The sequence below is a fragment of the Nematolebias whitei genome, chromosome 7 (assembly GCF_014905685.2).
Source record: "Nematolebias whitei isolate Nwh7 chromosome 7, NemWhi1, whole genome shotgun sequence".
Taxonomy (NCBI): Eukaryota; Metazoa; Chordata; class Actinopteri; order Cyprinodontiformes; family Rivulidae; genus Nematolebias; species Nematolebias whitei.
The window spans coordinates 31,414,895-31,436,042 of NC_056504.1; the positions used below are offsets into that span (position 1 = coordinate 31,414,895).

Genomic DNA, 21,148 nt, shown 5'->3' on the forward strand with positions numbered 1-21,148 from the left:
AATGATAGTTTTATTAGAAACGTTTTTTTTTTCTGATTTTTTTTAGTGAAATATCTGTTGCATTCAGTGTTCTATTACTGTTTCATAAAGAAGAATGACCTCAGTGTGTTTAATTAAAGAGTGTGTGATGACCTTATACTCCACGTTCGGTTCATTACAGTCTTTTCATCTTTCTTGTGATGTAAAAGTTGTTCTTAATGTGATTTATAGGCAAACAATGTTGTATTCATACCATATAACATGTATTAAAAGTAAAATGTTGCTACAATGTGTGTCAGAATTTAATAGAGATTTTAAAAACTTTGTGTATTATTTTCAGGGCAGTGACAAATGACTCATTTGATGGAAAAAAAAAATATCACTGCAGTTTTTTTCATTCTGTATGGAAGGCCTTGATGTAAACACTTATGAAGGAATTGAAGCTGCTTTGAAACAAATGTACAAATAAGAAAATAAACAATTTGAACTCATATGCTTTTTTTTTTTTGTAGCCAACGAATAATATCTGTGGCGTTTGTGTCTGTGTGCATAATATCATGACTTGTTCTATTGTTTGTGTTTTTTATGTGACGTACATTGAAGTTGCACATGAGATATAAACATAAAAATACTATTACCATTATTTAAAATATAAATTTCAGTTCTGCACAGAATCTTCACATTTTTTGTTTGGAAGTCAAATACATTTATTTTTGTAGTAGCATTATCTTCACTTACGGGCATAACTAAATGTATTTGTGTGTATCTGTATGTTGTTATGCTGCTTTAATGAAAATTTAACAGACCTTTAGTTTTTGTCAAACAAGTGGTCTGGAAGTCATCGCTTTTATATTAAATTGCAGCATTCAAACTTGGAAAAGAAAAAAGCAACCTGCTCATATGTCATACCTGTCAATATTACAGGTCTCTCTTGTAAACGAGTACACGTGACTCAATGAGACAAACCTGTATAAATAAAGGTTGAATGAATGAAAAACAATGAATGAGGGGGAAAAAAGGGAGATTGGTTTATTCTACATATACAGTACAACAGCGCTCCCTGTAGGTAAATTATAAAAACTGCAGCTTAAGAAACAAAATGTTGAGCGAAACGATCAATAACAACAATAATAATACTATCTATGGTTGCCACGGCGAGTCTATGGAAAGCCAACCGGGCCAAATACTCGTGAATATTTCACTTGACGGATGACCCTTAAAAAACGCGTAAAGTACGTATTATTTCCGTGTTAAAAACTAGTAAAAAGTTCCCGCTTAATTAACGCGTAAATTATGTGTTAACAACGCGTCAACAACACGTACTTTGCGTGTCTCGCCAATCGGTATTATTTTTTTTACTCTAATTTCAGTACCTTCAACAGCCTGCTGTGCGTGCAGTACTGTTTAGTGCCACAGAGGGCGCTAAAGGCTTCCACATGTGTTTCTGCAAACCAGTCTCGCGCTGTTTCTACTTTCAGGAAGTGCTCAAGTTGTTCAGGAGTACTGACAACAATCCGTAATCTAGAGGACGTTTTACAGGTTTTTCTGTGAGTACATCGTCGTTTTTTTAATTTGTGGTGACCGTTTAATGACAAATAGCAGGCAGCATTTCTTTTTTTTATGAATCTGATATGTCTGTTGCAGTTTCTTTTTTTTGTCTCATTTAAACTAAACCATGAAAGCCCTTTTACAACCACAAGTCTTGTAGCTATTCTGGACTGTGTAGAATATTTATGCAAAGTTTATGTGTATCTGATTTTACAAAACCTCCTCATGAACGCATATTTAGTTGTATTTGTTACATTGGTTATAGGCAGTTAAATAAACAGCTGTTTTTTTTGTAGTCATGGTAGATTTGTTGCAGTCTGTTATGACATTTCCTACTTTGACAACGTAAAGTTTTGTAATTTTAATCAAATACACCATGATTATTCTCCAAATAAATGGTTTTATGGTCTCGTACTTGCTGGCATACATTAAATATCGCAGTATGCATTCTTAAATTTAATTTTTTATAAAAAAAATAAAAGGATCAATTGACTTGAAGCACACCCACTATGAAGATTTAATATCAGAGACTTGTCTAATCAGCCTCAAATTATTTAACTGCTTTAACCACTGGGTCAACTTCTTGTTATGATTCATAATCTGTGGATATGATGCTGCCTCTTCTCTCATCAGGTGATGGCTGAGCCCAGAATATGTTCCATTGATGGAAAGTTAACTGAGGAGTTTGCCATTCCCTCCCACGTTGAGGAGGTCAAGGAGAAGATGGCTGCCTTTGCCAGGTTCCATGCAGAAGCAGGTCGCAGGGTGGTTCTTATCACATCCGGTGGCACCAAAGTTCCTCTGGAGTCCCGCACGGTTCGCTTCCTCGATAATTTCAGCAGCGGCAGACGAGGAGCCGCCTCTGCAGAGTACTTCATAGACTCAGGCTATGCTGTCATTTTCCTACACAGGCATCACTCTCTCTACCCTTACACCCGGATGTTTGTAACCATTAACATGCTGGATGCCCTGCAGTTTATGGGTGGAGGAGAAGGGGCAGCTGGTAATGGTGCTGAAGTCGTGGTTAACCAGCAGGTGCTTCCAAACATTGCAAAAGTATTAAAGCGATATCAGGAAGTGAAAGATGGTGGTCTTCTTCTGCCCATAGAGTTCAACACACTGTCAGAGTATCTCCATTTGCTCAAAGCAGCAGCACAGGCACTCAACTCAATAGGTACCTATTATTAATCATTTACAGGTTGAAGATCAGTTCAGCGCACGTTTAAAACCCGTTTCCAAATGCTTGTTTTCCATTTAGGATCAAAGGCCATGTTTTACTTGGCTGCAGCTGTGTCTGATTTCTACATACCAACATCGGAGATGCCTGAACACAAAATCCAGTCATCCAACGGACCTCTTCAAGTGAGTGAAAAATGGCAATCCCTATAATTGTGGGACAATTAAGATTATTTTAGCTATCATAAAGGAATAGCAAATGTCAGGATTTCCACTACTGTGATCCAGGGGGAAAATTCTTAATGCATCAGAGTCAGAGTTTCTTTATTGTCATTCGCACCTCATGTGGTACATGTGGTGGAGCGAAATTATGTACACAGGGTCCCAGTTACATCCAACAATAAAATGTATAAGAAAAACAGTAATAACATCTAAGATATGAACTAAGAAAAACATCACCTAAATATACACTAAGCACAATGCACAAATACTAATCAACAATGCAAATAACTAAATAAGCATCATCTCCACTTGCTGATGTTCCCATACATTTTCTGTCACATCTGTCAATAACATCTGCTGACTGGATTGCAATGACATAGAAAATATTCATGTCACATTAATATTTAATATGTTTTATTCTTATTTATCAGCATCTAACTCTAAGCATGAGTGGGCTTTCCTACCCACACACTCAAAGTATGTTTTGATGTTTAGATTTAAATACAGATATCAAAGAATTGTAGGACTTTACACATTACTTTGAATACACACAAGTGGAATGGCCCAAAATGGACATCCTAATTGGGTCAATTGCATGTTTAATCCAGGAAGGTTGGCTGTGTGGGTACCTGAAATGTGATTAATGGGGAACACACAAATTGCTGCAAAATAAACAGCTTTAGCTTCACTTTAGTTTGGAAAAAAACTAACATAAGAGCAATTTTCAATAACGCAATGAAGAATCTAGAGAATCCAGTTTTTATACGGTCTATGGTAGACATTCAATGTTTACGTCTTAGTAATGAGTACATTTTAAAGCAAGAATGGGAACCATTTTAGTGTGGACTATGCCAAATAAATTTTCTTTTCCAAACAGATCAGTCTTTTTGCAGAAACACACCTGATATCAGAGGACCAAAGGTTACACCCTTCTTTAATCGATTCAAATCTTTAAAAATATTTTGACTGGTGTTACAAAGCCAGGTTTCCTCATATCTTCCAGAATTTTTATATGAAAAATTAAACGTAATTTGTTCACTGTTTCAGATTAGCATTTATTTATGTACTTTTAGAAAAGTGACTTTTTTTTTATCCTCGGAAAACTGTTCTTTGAAGCACGATTCATTCAAGGAGAACATTTAATTATTTTGAACAGCTCGCCGTTTTTTTTGTGTAAGGTACTAAAAAAATACTAAAATTTTACCTTAAATACTAGTTTTTGACAGGAAATTCCCACCAAAATCCCAACTTTTCATTTCTTTTTAGCTCAGCATGAAGATGGTCCCCAAGATTCTGTCCCCCCTCGTTAAGGACTGGGCACCTCAAGCGTTCGTCACATCCTTTAAACTGGAGACGGATGCATCCATCCTGCTCGACAAGGCGCGCGGGGCTCTGGACACTTACAGGCACCAGGCAGTGGTGGCCAACGTTTTGGACTCCAGACGGGGCTACGTGGTGGTGGTGACTCCTGAAACTCAGGCTGAGCTGATCCTCAGTAAGGAGGACGTGAAGAAGGAGGTGGAGATAGAGGAAAGGATCGTGAGCAACCTGACGTCTGAGCACTCCAAGTTTATGACTCAAGCTGCTTCAGCGAAATGATCTCCCAGAAGTTTGGTTTTAGCGAATCCTCAGCAAAATGTATACATATTTGTTCCGTCTATGAACAAATCATGTAATTTTGTGAGTAAATGTGTCACGAATATCAGAAAGCCTTTTCTGTACGATCACAACACACAAGTTGACAGATTTTAAATTTTTTTTATTGACGTTATCAAAAAAGCGTTTCAAGATTCCACACCTACTGTGCCAAAAGTTTCACTGATATTAAAATATTTAAGTATATAATCAACTGATATTTTTTCACAGGAGAATATTTTAGGAATATCCTTAACTCGCTCCTGGTTACTTGAGTTTGACGCTCTTTTTGACACCAGCACGAATACCAGACATCTCCCCGCTGTATCTCGTCTCCTCCCGACGAGCTTCTCGGACCTGATGAACAAAAACAAAAGGCTCAACACTCAACGACCAGATTGTGGGATAAACATTTGCTATTGTACCAAACAAAGTGCAGTCAGTCTTCAGAGACTTGACGGCATCAACATGATTTAATCAAAGTGTGCGATACAGACCTGGCCCTTTCTGCGGATTTTAGCACGTCTGTACTTTTCTCTGTGCTTAACTCTGGGATTACGGTCGATTTTCTTCCTCTTTGCTGTTAGCCCCTTGTTCTTGGCCATCTGTGGAAATATAAAAAACAGTGTAGTATGCACCGTTTGTAGACCTGCTCTGCTGATGTGCATTAGAGAATGCACACATTCAACAGCAGCCCTGTAACAATTGTGCTCACTACTTATGTGTCAATAATTGTATGCATACAAGTGTTCAAAACTGGTATTTTTATTTTGAATGTATATAAAAACTATTAATTGTTGATCAGTAAATAATCAAAATCACAAAATTGTTTTTTGTTTGTTTATTTTATTAAGTCCTGAGTAAGACTAACTCTGCACTCACTATTAACACAACCACCAGTTTATCACTTCTGTGTGTTTTTACTTTTCTGCCATTTCTCAAGATGATTTTTCAGTGACAAAGATTTTACTTTTACTTTGTGATGCTAAAAATGAGTAATTTTACAAATTGGATAATGTAGAACTCAATTCTGTTGGATTTTTTTCCTCATGTTACCAACCAAGACGACATACAAATACAACCAAAAGTGGTAAATTTAAACCTGTACATGAATCCATGTTGAATGGATTCAGGTTTATTATTGCAGTGAAAAAGCTTCGCTCTTTGCAGAGTCAAATACGGTGGTGCTTCAAAGTTTATGAACCATTTAGAATTTTTTATATTTCTGCATAAATATGACCTAAAACAATCATCAGATTTTCACACAAGTCCTAAAAGTAGATAAAAAGAGAAACCAGTTAAACAAATTAGACAAAAATATTATATTCAGTCATTTATTTATTGAGGAAAATGATCCAATATTACATATTTGCGAGCAGCAAAAGTAAGTGAACCTTTACTTTCAGTACCTGGTGGACCCAAACCATGATACTACCACCACCATGTTTCACAGATGGATCAGGTTCTCATGCAGGAATGCAGTTTTTCTTTCTCCAAGCATAACACTTTTCCTTTAAACCACAAAGTTATATTTTGGTCTCATCAGTCCACAAAACATTCTTCCTATAACCTGGCTTGTCCATGTGATTTTCAGCAAACTGCAGACGAGCAGCAATGCTCTTTCTGGAGAGCAGTGGCTTTCTCATTGAAACACTGCCATGCGCACCATTGTTGTTCAGTGTTCTGATGGTGGACTCATGAAGATGAACATCAGTCAATGTGAGAGGCCTTCAGTTGTTTAGAAGTTACCCTGGGGTCCTTTGTGGCCTCGCAGACTATTCCCTTGCTCTTGGAGTGATCTTTGTTGGTCCCCCACTCCTGGTCCATGGTCTTAGATTTCTTCCATTTATACACAATCTGTCTGACTGTGGATTGGTGGAGTCCAAACTCTACAGATGGTTTTCTAACCTTTTCCAGCCTGATGAGCATCAACAACTCTTTTTCTGAGGTCCTCTCCTTTGTTCCTGCCATGATCCACTTCCACAAACATGTTGTGAAGAGCAGACTTTGATAGATCCCTGTTCTTTAAGGGTGCATTCACACCAGCCCTGTTTAGTCCACTTTAATCGAACTCTAGCTTGTTTTCCTAGAAAGTCCGGTTCATTTAGGGAGGTGTAAACGTGCCATCGAACTCTGTCACGGAACAAAAAGGCGAACTCTGGCCCGGGCTAAAACCTAGGTCTCGGTCCGGAAGAAGCGAACTCCAGCGCGGTTCGAGTGCAGTGTGAATGTAAACAGACCATGACCCGCTCCGCAGGACAAACAAACACGCATTTCTCTGACCTTATATGGAGCCGTCAGCTGCCTTGTGTGAAAAACAATATTCTCCATGGTCTTCTGTCTCATCTTCTGCTCATGCTAAGTCCATTTTTGAAAAATGACAAAATATAACTCCTAAAACTGCTAAAACTTGATGCCACTTTGTTTTTATTTTTATTTACAGAAGACGAAGAAGATGCGTCTTCAGAGGTTTTTGTGTTGTTTCTTTCAGTAGTTCTTGGTGCAGCGCCCCCACAGGTGAGCGGGGGAATGGGTTGGTTCAACAGGTTGACTCGACTGCACAGTGCAGTGTGAATGCAAACGCACCAGCTCAAATGTAAACAAAAGCTCATGAATATTGGTCCCGAACCGAGTCTACCGGACTATCAGGTGTGAAAACGACCTAAATCAAACAGGGTGCCCACTCACACTTGATCATCATCACATTAATTGAAAACACCTGACTCTAATTCACATTCAAACTAACTGCTAATCCTAGAGATTCATATACTTTTACCGCTCACAAATATGTAATATTGGATCATTTCCCTCAATAAATAAATGACCAAATATAATATTTTTGTTTCAATTGTTTAACTGGGTTCTCTATCAACTTTTAGGACTTGTGTGAAACACTGATGATGTTTTAGGTCATATTTATGCAGAAATATAGAAAATTCTTAATAGTTCACAAACTTTCAAGCACCACCGTATTTAAATTTTAAACAAATATTTTCAATAAAATGGGTGGTGTATTTCTAGTTTTAATTATTATGCACAGATTATTGACTCCTGCTTTGTGTGAAAGTTGTCACCCTGTACCTGGTAAGTGATTCCCCTCTTCCCATCTTCATCCAGCTCCTTCATCTCCTCATGGTCCTCCTTCAGCCTTCATGAAAAGAAAAACATTAAAATCCTCATTTCATCACAGCTGCCAACTGTAGGCACGAGTCATACTCACTCCTCAGCTTCTAGGCCTTTGCTCTTCCTCTTCAACTTCATCCGTTCCTCCACTTCTCTGTAGAAGCGCAGAGCAGCTTCTTCGTCCAGGTCAGACTCAGAGTCTTCATCCTCAGGCAGCGTTTCTCCAGAATCCTGCATTTAATGAGCACGTTAACATGTAGATCTTAGTTTTAAAGATAATTTCTGTCCAATAATGTATTTTGGAACTAACTTCATACAGGTACTGAATTAGGATAAACAAAAAGCCCTCACCATGTCCTTTTTACTGGAGATTTTGGTCTTATTTCCATCGGTTGTTTTGCTGCTCCTTTTCTCTTTCTCGTCACCAGCTAGTAGTTTGTGAAACTCTGGAGCTAACTGAGCATCAACTGGACCAAGTTCATTGATGAGCTGCAGGCAGATGTTAAAAATGTACAATTTGTTCTATAATTAATCTGATTTTGATCAAGATTATTTGGGTTCTTGTCCCATAAATTAGCTCTAGTGAGGTCACAATAATGCATGTGAAATCACCAAGGTAAGTTACTGGTAGTGTGAAAGTGTAAAAAAAAAATAAAAAAATTGTAGGGACACATCAAGGTTTTTCTATCATTAACTGTTATTCTTTTGATACTTTGGAAGCAAGACTGACTCTCCATTCACAAAGCTGGACAGTAAGGAACCACATGTTATCATATAAGATGAATAACAAAAACCTGTTATTGTAATTAATTGCACACCTGGTGTTAGGATTTCAGAAAAGCTGAAAGGTCCTTTTGTATGAGAACTTTTCCATCTGACCTGTGAAATAGAACATCTAAAACGTACGCAGGGAGGATTCATCCTCCAGACTTAGAGTGTGAGAAAGACCCCATTGTTTTCAAGGACTCTTCTTTCCATCTCACGGTAGAAATCATTTCTTTAACAAGTTAAATGTCTGAGTTTTCCTGAACAGAATTGAATGTTTTGCTGTAAAAATGGCTAAGTTTATTTACTTTCTAAGCTCAATACTCAGTAATCATGCATAAAGGGAGTTGATATAAAACTGGTGTTCAGAAGTTACAACTGTGTGCATAAGTTCTAATGAAAATGTTTATGGATGAGTAAAAAGCTGCTTAGAAGTTTGATTATTCTGTTATATTGAGAACTTACCAAAGCAGAGTAAATTAGCCATTTAATATTTTTATTAAGGTTTTTAAAATTCACCAGTAACTTGAAAGAAGGTCCACCCTTCTGTCGTGGTTGGCTAGACCATCACATTGTAACGCCTCTAAGTCAAAGAAATTTATTTCTGACATTTTTGGCTTAGAGCAGTCTGAAGGAAGCTTTGAAGAAGTAAGGTCAAACAATTGGATATTTATTGTCAGAAGATCTTTGCCACCAGAAGGAGAAAACGCAGCCCTCCAGGAGCTCATCAACCGACCCCCCTCAGGAGCCAACTTTCGACTCTAGATTTCAGCTGATTTCCAGTGTCGAGGGAAATCCCACCTTCGGCTCATAAGTCATCTCAAGAGTCTGGTAACCCTCCGGGCGGTTGAATTGCAGATCACCTTCCAATCGGTAGGAAAAAGCTGCTCAGATTTTCTCTGCTGGTGTCTGATGTCCCAGATAAGAAGTTGTCCAGTATAAAAATGTCATCATTAATTAGAATTAAGTTCTCCTAAATTGACAAATCACATCTAGCCAAAACACTTCATTTAGCTAACTTTATAGATGATAATTTACTCTGCTTTGTAACCTCATAATTCACCATATTAAAGTTTATAAGATAACTCCATAACCTTGTGTTGTCAAAGTAAAGCCATCATTTCATTCTGCAGCTGTCATCACCATTTGATCACTTATATTCACCAAAATTGATAATAAATCTCAAAAAATTGTACTTTGACTCAAAGCGTTTTTATGACTTTTTTTTAATACGAAAAGAATTCACTAGAGCATTAAACTTGAGTCTGTTTGAATAAATTAATAATTTCTGGCTTCAGAACCGGAAGCCAGTGGTGCCCCTTCAAAATAAAATTACTCATAAAAATTAAATGATCTGAGGACTGTTAATCCTACAATATATAAACATTTGTTTCAAGAAAATCATACTTTCTGCTGAATAACACTTGTGTTAGGTCCACATTTATTTTAATGTTACTACAGTATTTTCCGACGTACACGTCGCACCGCAGTATTAGTCGCATCAGTCCAAATATGTCTAATAAAAGACTTCTATTACTACTGACATTTCATACTCTCAATCACCTTAACTACCTCACTAATAATGTGCAATATAATTGTGAAATACTTGTATTTTTTACTTTCATAGTGCTATTACATCTATATTGCATTACATTTTTTATATTTTTAGTGTGTGTTTTTCTTAAGCATGTTTTTGCACTGAAAAAAGAAGTGGCTCTTAATTTCATTGTACAATGTATAATGACAATAAAGGCATTCTGAATTCTGAATGTAGTCACCTTGTAATTACTGCGGGTTTTTGCAAAAAAAAAATAAATAAATAAATTGCAGGATTTCAATTCACTAGATATCTAAAAATAAATTACAGGTCTATTGTCATCGATTTTCTACAGCTAATCACCAGTTTTATAAGACTTTTAACCTTAAACCTCAAAACACTAAATATTTAGGAACATTTTGGTTTTAATGATAGTTTATGACTCCTTGCTGACCAAATGTAAGAAAGAATAAATAAAATAAAACAAAGTGTCAGACTACGTAAGTTTATCAAATCCAAAAATGAAGTCTGTTAAATGAAAACTCACACTTGCTGAAAACAATTTAATTCATTTTGTTCTTTGTTTTACTGTTCTTCACCGTTTCTCCATCTTTTAAAACAAGTTGGAGTTGTCACATATATTCTGTTTTAGTGGAGTGAACCAAATCGTTTCTCAGGCATTTTCAGCTCCGGGTCAAACATCATTAAACACCACTGTCAGGGCGTGAACTTACGTTTCTGTAGGTTAACAGTCGTTCAATCACAGGGTGGTTGTGTGCAGGGATTCGTTTTGCTTTTAGGACCAAGTAAAAGCTGATGTTTGTGCAGTAACTGTAGCAAGAGAGAAGTGTTCCTCAGTCACAGGGCTGTGATGGTTGAAGCACATTTAGCTACACTTTAATATCAACTTACTTGAGATAAAGTTGCTGTTTAGTCTTAAGATAATCTGCCCCCTTTGGAAGACAAAAACAGCATTTTTAGCTTCACACATGCATGACTGATATAAAACAACAGGTTCACGTGACAAAACATTTCTCCTTTCCTCACAGGGAAAGAAACAAATACAAGTAACTATTAAAAATGCATTTACACATTGAACTTAATAACCCTAAAATACAGATGTGGCTCAAAGGGTTGTTCAAGTATCACATGTCTGGAGTGACTCTGCAGGACAATCTCTGACCCATTAGAGAAAATATTTATTCTGTTCTTTAGTCGAGAGAAAATTAAAACATTTAAAGCAGGCTTCACATGTGCATAGCAAATATCAACACTGTCAGACATCAAATCAACGAGCTACAGGGAAAAATGCACGTTTATTTAGATTTTAAACTGATTCTAAGCAGCTATTTTTCAACTTAAATTCTACATAACGATCAGTAGACTCCATTTGTGAAAAGAAGAGTCCTGTAAACCTACCTCACCTATACCTGAGTGTTTTCATTCATCTTTGTGAGACAGTCTGTTTCTGTTGCATGACAAACAACGACCAGATTGTGGGACAAACATTGGCTATTGTACCAAGTAAAGTGCAAACAGTCTTCAGAGACTGATGGCATCAACGCTGTAGGAAACATGATTTAATCAAAGCGTGTTCAATTCATGGACTGAATTGAAAACCATATCAGTGTTATGATCTAAATCCCCTGACATTTAAACTTCATGTGACCATTTTGAGTCTATCTCCCTGTCTTCTCTGGAGCAGGTCATGTGCAGCATGAAACCATCTGGTTCCCCCTTTGATGTGGTCCCCCCTCGACTACTACAGGAGGTTTTCCCTACTCTGGGTCCTTCTATTCTTGCTATTGTGAATAGCAGTTTATCCACTGGCCTGGTGCCAAAAACCTTTAAACATGCTGTTGTTCAACCTCTCCTGAAAAAAACAAACCTTGACCCCTCAGTCGTTTCCAACTTCCGGCCTGTCTCCAGACTCCCATGTTTCTAAAATACTGGAGAAAATAGTTGAGTCCCAGTTGAAGTGCTTCCTGGAGGGTCACACCATCTTAGAGCTATTCCAATTTGGCTTTAAACCTCTCCACAGCACTGAAATTGCCCTGCTGAAGGTCTTTAATGACATCTTCATATCCACAGATACCAGTAATTCTGTGCTGTTTGTCCTATTGGACCTCACAGCCGCCTTTGACACCATCGACCATGAGATCCTCATTGCTAGGTTAGAGCAGTGGGTGAGCATCACAGGGTCAGCCCTCAATTGGTTCAGAGCCTACCTTGCTGACAGATCCTTTTGTGTCTCCACCAAAGATTTTAGTTCAGCAGCGGCAGAGCTTAAATGGGGGGTACCGCAGGGGTCCATCCTGGGTCCCCTTCTATTTTCTTTATACCTGCTGCCACTTGGTGCTATTTTCCAAAAACACAACATACCCTTTCACTTCTACACCAATGACTGTCAAATTTACATCCCCCAAGACACAATGGTACATGCTCTATTCAACCTCTGCTCGACTGCCTGGCTGACATCAAGGACTGGATGGCTTTAAATTTCTTAAGTTTTAATGAGAAGAAGTCTGAAGTCATGTTGTTCCCTCCCAACGACACGATCACAAACTACTGCATCGATCTTTCCTCCCTAGCCCCGTTAGAGAAACAAAGAGTCACAAATCTGGGAGTAATAATGGACCCTTTCATGAAACTTAACAGTCAGGTAAACATGATTGTTAAATCCTGTTTTTTCCAACTGAGGCGACTCTCTAAGCTGAAGCCCATTTTGTCCAAAGAAAATCTGGAGACAGTAATACACACATTCATTACATCTAGGCTTGATTACTGCAACTCGCTCCTGTTTGGTATCAGTCAGACCTCCATTGCACAACTACAACTGGTCCAGAATGTGGCAGCCCAATTTTTAACCAGTACAGGCAAAAGAGAGCACATTACACCAGTCTTGACCTCCCTGCACTGGCTACCGGTTCACCTTTGAATCCAGTTCAAAATAATCCTATATGTCTACAAATCGCTGAACAGTTCTGCCCCCTCCTATCTCTCTGATTTGCTACAATCGTATGTCCCTCCACATTCTCCGAGGTCAGCAGACCAGTTGCTCCTCACAGTTCCAGGAACTCGCCTTAAGCGCAGGGGTGACAGGGCCTTCTCTGTCGCAGGACCAAGACTTTGGAACGAGTTACCTCTGCTTGTCAGACTGGCCCCCCTCCCTCTCGGTTTTCAAATCCCGCTTAAAAACCCACTACTATTCAATAGCTTTCAACACTAGATGATCTGTGCATGCTTCACACAGGTTAGTCGTTATACAGGTCCTTCTCAAAAAATTAGCATATTGTGATAAAGGTCATTATTTTCCATAATGTAATGATAAAAATGAAACTTTCATATATTTCAGATTCATTGCACACCAACTGAAATATTTCAGGTCTTTAATTGTTTTAATACTGATGATTATGGCATACAGCTCATGAAAACCCAAAATGCCTGTCCCAAAAAATTAGCATATCATGAAAAGGTTCTCTAAACAAGCTATTAACAACCTAACCATCTGAATCAACGACGTAACTCTAAACACCTGCAAAAGATTCCTGAGGCTTTTAAAAACTCCCAGCCTTGTTCATTACTCAAAACCGCAATCATGGGTAAGACTGCCGACCTGACTGCTGTCCAGAAGGCCATCATTGACACCCTCAAGCAAGAGGGTAAGACACAGAAAGAAATTGCTGAATGAATAGGCTGTTCCCAGAGTGCTGTATCAAGGCACCTCAGTGGGAAGTCTGTGGGAAGGGAAAAGTGTGGCAGAAAACGATGCACAACGAGAAGAGGTGACCGGACCCTGAGGATTGTGGAGAAGGGCCGATTCCAGACCTTGGGGGACCTGCGGAAGCAGTGGACTGAGTCTGGAGTAGAAACATCCAGAGCCACCGTGCACAGGCGTGTGCAGGAAATGGGCTACAGGTGCCGCATTCCCCAGGTCAAGCCACTTTTGAACCAGAAACAGCGGCAGAAGCGCCTGACCTGGGCTACAGAGAAGCAGCAATGGACTGTTGTTGCTCAGTGGTCCAAAGTACTTTTTTCGGATGAAAGCAAATTTTGCATGTCATTCGGAAATCAATGTGCCAGAGTCTGGAGGAAGACTGGGGAGAAGGAAATGCCAAAATGTCAGAAGTCCAGTGTGAAGCACCCACAGTCAGTGATGGTCTGGGGTGCCATGTCAGCTGGTCCACTGTGTTTTATCAAGGGCAGGGTCAATGCAGCTAGCTATCAGGAGATTTTGGAGCACTTCATGCTTCCATCTGCTGAAAAGCTTTATGGAGATGAAGATTTCATTTTTCAGCACGACCTGGCACCTGCTCACAGTGCCAAAACCACTGGTAAATGGTTTACTGACCATGGTATTACTGTGCTCAATTGGCCTGCCAACTCTCCTGACCTGAACCCCGTAGAGAACCTGTGGGATATTGTGAAGAGAAAGTTGAGAGACGCAAGACCCAACACTCTGGATGAGCTTAAGGCTGCTATCGAAGCATCCTGGGCCTCCATAACACCTCAGCAGTGCCACAGGCTGATTGCCTCCATGCCACGCCGCATTGAAGCAGTCATTCATGCAAAAGGATTCCTGACCAAGTATTGAGTGCATAACTGAACATGATTATTTGAAGGTTGGTGTTTTTTGTATTAAAAACACTTGTCTTTCATTGGTGGGATGAAATATGCTAATTTTTTGGGACAGGCATTTTGGGTTTTCATGAGCTGTATGCCATAATCATCAGTATTAAAACAATTAAAGGCCTGAAATATTTCAGTTGGTGTGCAATGAATCTGAAATATACGAAAGTTTCATTTTTATCATTACATTATGGAAAATAATGACCTTTATCACAATATGCTAATTTTTTGAGAAGGACCTGTATTTATTATCTGCAATGATTTTGTGTCTTTATTCTGATTTTACTTCAATTTGTATGTTGCTTTGTGCGTTGCCTGTTTTCTGTTTGTACAGCACTTTGGTTGGCCTTGTCACTGTTTTAAGTGCTCTATAAATAAAATGGTATGGTAACAATTTATAATTAAAAAAAAAAAAAAGTTTGCTCCCTTCACAATAAACTTGAGTTTTCACCAACACTAACAGATTTGTTAAAATATAAACTTGTTTAAAAATTCACTAATGAAGAAGATTTACCCCTTTTTGTTGGTGCACCGCTCTGGTCTCTACTAACTTCAGAAACAAATCTGTTCACCAGCTGCTTAATGCCATCTGCTGGTGTTTTACTGCTAAAGCCTCACTCATAGCCTGTCGTAGGTGCTACTACGGCAGTCTGTGGGGAAAAAAAGTTGGCCAAGCCATGCTAGATGTTGAAAATCAAGAAGGCATACACTACATACAGAACCATTACTTCTTGTACATGCCTGAACCAGATCAAGTGCATGGCCAGTAGAGGATTTGTAATGACTAGACATGTTCATTGTACCATTTGTGTCTGAAAGTAAACAAGTACCAACCCCGCTCTCTATTTCAGTGCCACACAAGTCAGAAAAATATCTATGTTCATCAGTTAAAACACGAGGCATGCTGTGGGCTTTTTAAAAAACCCATTGCTCCCACTACATCACAGATAAGTTAGGCATGGTTGTCACATGCTAACTACTTGCATCATAAGTGCAACCTGTACTCCTAGCTAGGGCATTAACAGAGTACTTGAGTAATCTACACATCGATTGCTAGGACATCTATCGAGGTTAAAATGTTACTCGAGTATCCGTAGTGACGTCATATTTTATACCGTCTCTCCTCCTGTTTTCTTCCCTTTTCTCATCTAAGCAAAACATTATTCTGAATAAGAATAAGAGGGCCGTGCTTTTTATAGTAGCAGCTTCGTGCACTCCACCCATCTTCCGGACGACTGTACGTACAGGTTCTCGTTGTATCTCGGTGCAATGATAATAAAGTTTACTCTGATTCTGATTAATGTTACCTCCCCATTTCCTGGTTGAGCTAGGTCATAACATGCAAACGATGTAAAGAAACAACATGTAAAACTTTCCTGTATGAGCTTTAAAGCTGAGAGAAAAAGCACTGGTGGAAAAGTAGTTCCATGCTCTCACCTTTCCTGGTGGGATCTTTCCATCCTTGACCATCTGCATGAGAGGCTTCAGCTCTTCTTTCAGCTCACTAAGCTGCACACAACACACAAAACCAAAAAATTAATCAGTCAGCATAAAAAAAGGTTAATTGTTTCAAGTTATTTCAGATTGCTGCTGGTCTTACCTTTGCCTTTAAGTCCTGAATAAGTTCAAGCAGCTCTGGTGATTCTTTTTTCAAAAGCTTCATTTTTTCTTTCTTAGACATTTGCTTTAAGTCTTTAACAATCCTCTCCTGTTTCTCTGCAGGCTTGCCTTCCTTCTCCTCTACTGCAAACTCCTTCAGAGAAACAGTCACACAAAAAGTCATAAAACATCATAATCTCGTATGGATTTAACTGTATGCACACCAGAGAGATCGATTTAAAGCTACCTGAAAAAAGTTTAAATCGTAATCCTCTTCGCTCAGATTTGCTGCTAATCGTTTCTGGATATTTTTTGCCTCTTCTTCTTCCTCTTGCTCCTCAGCCTCTAAGTCTTCACGTGATTTACCTTCTGCAGTAACCCAAATAAAAAATTCAATATGCAAAGAAAAGGCCCACATGCTTAAAAAAAAAAAAATATCACAGATAAGGCTGGAGATAAAAAAATAATAAAAATCTTACTGATGTCTACATATTCTGAGTCATAGAAAATTTTCTTCTTGGTGCCCCACGCCATCACATTAGGAAGCTCTGAGGGTAGCAAGAGAATACCAGTTAAACGTTTGAGCTCAACTGTAAAACAAGCTTGAAAAAGCCTGATGGCCACACCTTCATCTTTTTTCTCTTCCAAGTCACTTTCCAAATCTGTCCCCTCCTCCTCCTCTTCTTCCTCCTCCTCGTCGTCGTCTTCCGTTTCTGAAATATTGAGAGCCATCACTTCTTCCTGTGTAATTAAGACAAAGTTGAGTTTGGTCTGGAAGCACCTTTATCATCTGAAGTAAAATCACAACAAACCTCATCGTCCAGTTCCTCTTCATCATTCTCCAGCTGAACTCCGCGGGCGAGAAGTTTCTGTGGCACCACAGAGGAAGAAGTTAAAGAACACCAACACCAGCCGCTCACTAAATTGTGGTAGTACAAGTTATGAACTTACAGCGATCTTCTCATCGTGGAACTCGTCAATCTTGTCCTTTATGTATTCAGACGATTTCTGTAAGAGAAACAATTCTATTGCAAATCACAACTTGACATGAAATCAGCGTTACAGTACTGAAACAAACTGGTTAGATGGTTTGTGTTTAAATGGCAGAAGTGTTTGTAACTAGATATAAATAGGAATTTGACTTTTTATCTGACCGAGTTGGAATTGGATTATATAGAAAGTCATGGATTTGAATTGGACCCATTAGCTATTTTGTACAGAAACCTGAGATGACTTTTGCTGATGCAAGTTACTATTTAGTTATTTTAAAAAAAATAAGAAAGTTTCATATGTTCTTTATGCAATATCACATTAGTCCAAAACCATTAATTTCACTAGTTAAAAACACAGTTTGAATAAAAAAACATTTTGTCCCGACTGCGACAAATATCGGGATTATGAAATCTTCAGCCATCTTCTTGTACTGTTAAAAATTAGAGTTCATCTATTATCTAATAATAGTCTAAATAAAAACCTATGTAGCTTCACTGACAATTTAAAAAACAAGAGTCCATTTTGGATGCAAGGTGAAAAGTTTCAGCACAAAAAAAAAAAGAAACTGTCCAGATGAACTGACTGAAAATTGTTGGATTGTATACCTGGATTATTGAGCATGGACTTTGTTGGTTTTGAACCATTTTGACATGACTGTCGACGAGGACCAGCACCAGAGGAGGGGGCGTGCCAAAGAGACCATTTTAGCACCAACAAGACTGGTTTGTTCCACTTTGGAGTAAGCTGTTTGGGGGAATAATCAGTTTTGTGTTGTGTGTTTCCTTGACTGATGAAGCCTTCTGGATGGAAGGTGAAAAGTTTCAGCACAAAAAAGAAACTGTCCAGATGACCTGAATGAAAATTGCTGGAGTCCGTTTTGGTTTCATTAAGTCATAAAAAATAAATTGAAATTATTAAAAAGTTCATGTGCCTAAATATTTTTACAACAAATGAGATTGTTGTTCAAATTCTGTATTTATTTCTCTTTCTATCTGCAGACACCTACAAAAATCAACCTAACAGTGAACAATGACAGATTTTTTATAGGGGAGCGTGACTTTCCTATTAACCACATAAACATTAGTCGTATCAAAAGAGACAAATAAATGTTTTTTGGGTTTTTTTTACCTACATTTAACCAGGTTAGTCAAATTTGCACTGAAAACTACATTTGTTGCAAAAGCTGAAAGAACAGTGCAAATTTTTATTTATTTATTTTTTGTAACAATAAATGTTTCATTTTTACTTCTATGTCATTTTGTTTTTACTACTTTGTTTTTACAACTGGGTACTAGACTTTTTAACAAGCAGACCACAGTTAGTGAGGATCCACAACCTCTCCTCCTCCACCATAACCCTCAGCACTGGCTCTCCTCAGGGATGTGTGTTGAGCCCCCTCCTGTTTACTCTGCTCACGTATGATTGTGCAGCTACCCATCCAGGCTGTCACATTGTAAAGTTTGCAGATGATACAGCGGTGGTGGGATGCATCACAAACAATGATGAGTCCAGCTACAGGCAGGAGGTGGAACACCTGGAGAGCTGGTGCAGAGAGAATAACCTTCACATCAATGTGAAGAAGACAAAGGAGATGATTGTGGACTTCAGAAGGAACAAAAACACCTACACCCCCCTGAACATAAGAGGATCTGCGGTGGAAGTGGTCTCCAGCTACAAGTACTTGGGTGTACACATGAATGACAACCTCAGCTGGAGCAACAACACCACCAGCCTGATTAAGAAAGCTCATCAGAGACTCTACTTCCTCAGACGGCTGAGGCGAGCTGGTCTGGGAAGCTCAGTCCTCACCTCCTTCTACAGGTGTGCAGTGGAGAGCATCCTGTGCTCGAGCATCAATGTGTGGCATGGAGGCTGCACAGCTGCAGAAAGAAAAGCTTTGCAGAGAGTGGTGAAGGCTGCACAGAAATCTGTTGGAGTCAGTCTCCCCACCATCACAGACATCTACACCTCCAGATGCAGGAAGAGGGCCACCTGCATCATGAAGGATCCCACCCACCCAGCACACACACTTTTTGCCCCACTCCCCTCAGGAAGGAGGTTAAGGAGCATTAAGTGTAGAACCACTAGACTGAGGAACAGCTTCTACCCTGAGGCTGTTAGACTCATGAATCTCTAACTAGAATAATCACTGTGAAAAACCATATCATGTTGCTGCTGATCTGTTTCATGTTGCTGCTGATCTGTTTTATGTTGCTGCTGATCTGTTTCACTGTTGATGTGTTCATGCGTGCACATCTGCTCACAGACTCATGTTCATGTTTGTGCTGATGTTCAATGTTTTATGTTATGAGTGCTTAGTGTATATTTAGTTGATGTTTTTCTTAGTTCATATCTTAGATGTTATTACTGTTTTTCTTATACATTTTATTGTTGGATGTAACTGGGACCCTGTGTACATAATTTCGCTCCACCACATGTACCACATGAGGTGCGAATGACAATAAAGAATCTCTGACTCTGACTCTGACTCTGACTCTAAGTGTTCTACATAATTTACCTGATGATGATCGATTGAGTTGATCAATTTTATTCCTAGACACACACCATTTATATAACAACCAAATCCTCCCATATTACATGATGTCATTAGCAAATCTGATTTATTTCTTTATAAACTGATGTGCACTGAAGAGAACTGCTGAAAGGTCAGACAGGTACGCTTGTTTTTGTCACCTTGTCAGGAACCGGCATGTCCTTATATGCTTCAGGGTCATCTTCATCATATGACATGACCTTTTTAGGCCTCTGGACTTTTCTCCTCCTAAACACATTAAAATAAAATGCGCTTAAATTCTTGAGCTGAATAAACAGCAGGCTGTTAACACAATATTACGACAAAATTATTTATCACAACTCATGTCTGTATAATGTATTGACATTTATTATTTGTCTGGTGCGACCTTAAGAAAACAAATAAGACTTTCAATGAATTGCAAAGGGTAAAATTCATGATGAACTAAATATCTCAAACTCACCGTAGCGCTCGAACCATGATGAACCTGGGTCTGTTCGCTAAAAGCCAGAAAATAAAACTTTGAGATGCCTAAACTACCAAAACACGAAATTAATACATGCGGACTTAAATTAAAGTTAACCTAAACGTTCTGCTCGTGTTGGATGTTTTCTAATATTTAAAGCAATCATCCACCATGTGCTTCCGGGTTTGTCTTCTTCTATGGTTTAAATCGTTTCAATCAGTCTGAGCGCCACCTGGTGGACTGGAGTGGATTTCTTTTTATTTCTTGTGCTCTGGACGGATTCTTCTTTGTTGAAACGTTTCATCTTTTATTCAAAAGACTTCTTCAGTTTGGATAAAATACGAAACGTTTCAACAAAGAAGAATCGATCCAAAGAACCTGACTCAACCTTGTTAGATTTATCTGCCTGGATTGATGAGCATGCATCAGGTCATGTCAATGGTCATCCAAGCAAGATCTTTGTAGTTTTAAACAACTATTTTGTTACTTTTTGCAGTTTGTCCTTTACTAGTTTTAAATTTTAGCTAGCTTTTGGTTCTTTTTGGTTCTAGTTACAATTCTACTACTTTCAGGTACCTTTTTGATACTTGCTACTTTAATCTTCAAGTATTGCTGTGGTAGTATTTTCAAGGAACTGTCTTGTAGTTTATTTATTTAATTAATTATTTTGTATATCCAAAACACCATCAAATAAGACATTTTATGTCCAGAGTTTAATGTTTTGAATGACTTAAAAACACTAATAAGCTTTTATAAAGGAGTAAATTGCTCTAAACTGTAGAGCAAAATGTATTGTATAAAATATCCTGATGCATGTACATGCATGATGTATTGTATAAAAGGTATGAAAGTAATAATCAAAAATATTTTTAAATGCACTACTTCTGCTTTAATACATATATTCAAGATGATGAGAGGATATTTAAAGACTGAAACTGTTTTT

The 21,148-nt window shown here is 38.4% G+C and overlaps 2 protein-coding genes across 3 annotated transcripts; one reads left to right on the plus strand and one right to left on the minus strand.

Annotated features, from left to right (window-relative positions):
• Positions 1-1,468: 1,468 nt before the first annotated feature.
• On the plus strand, positions 1,469-4,549 carry ppcs (phosphopantothenoylcysteine synthetase). The gene is made up of 4 exons (XM_037679389.1): positions 1,469-1,526; positions 2,161-2,701; positions 2,786-2,889; positions 4,192-4,549. The coding sequence occupies exons 2-4, from the start codon at positions 2,164-2,166 to the stop codon at positions 4,522-4,524; spliced, it is 975 nt and encodes a 324-aa protein (XP_037535317.1). The 5' UTR covers positions 1,469-1,526; positions 2,161-2,163; the 3' UTR covers positions 4,525-4,549.
• Positions 4,550-4,669: 120 nt separating this feature from the next.
• utp3 (UTP3 small subunit processome component) lies at positions 4,670-20,408 on the minus strand. Of its 2 annotated transcripts, XM_037679391.1 has the most exons (17): positions 20,323-20,408; positions 20,203-20,239; positions 19,901-19,988; positions 17,165-17,221; positions 17,026-17,082; positions 16,840-16,954; positions 16,693-16,761; positions 16,461-16,582; positions 16,215-16,367; positions 16,052-16,123; positions 10,898-10,938; positions 10,720-10,816; positions 8,035-8,172; positions 7,781-7,914; positions 7,642-7,708; positions 5,058-5,165; positions 4,671-4,917 (listed from the first exon to the last, which is right to left on the minus strand). In XM_037679391.1, the coding sequence occupies exons 1-17, from the start codon at positions 20,369-20,371 to the stop codon at positions 4,828-4,830; spliced, it is 1,494 nt and encodes a 497-aa protein (XP_037535319.1). In that variant the 5' UTR covers positions 20,372-20,408; the 3' UTR covers positions 4,671-4,827. The 2 variants fall into 2 exon arrangements, with proteins under 2 accessions (XP_037535318.1, XP_037535319.1); XM_037679390.1 differs by having other exon boundaries at positions 4,670-4,917; positions 16,693-16,954; positions 20,203-20,408.
• Between the last annotated feature and the right edge of the window lie 740 nt (positions 20,409-21,148).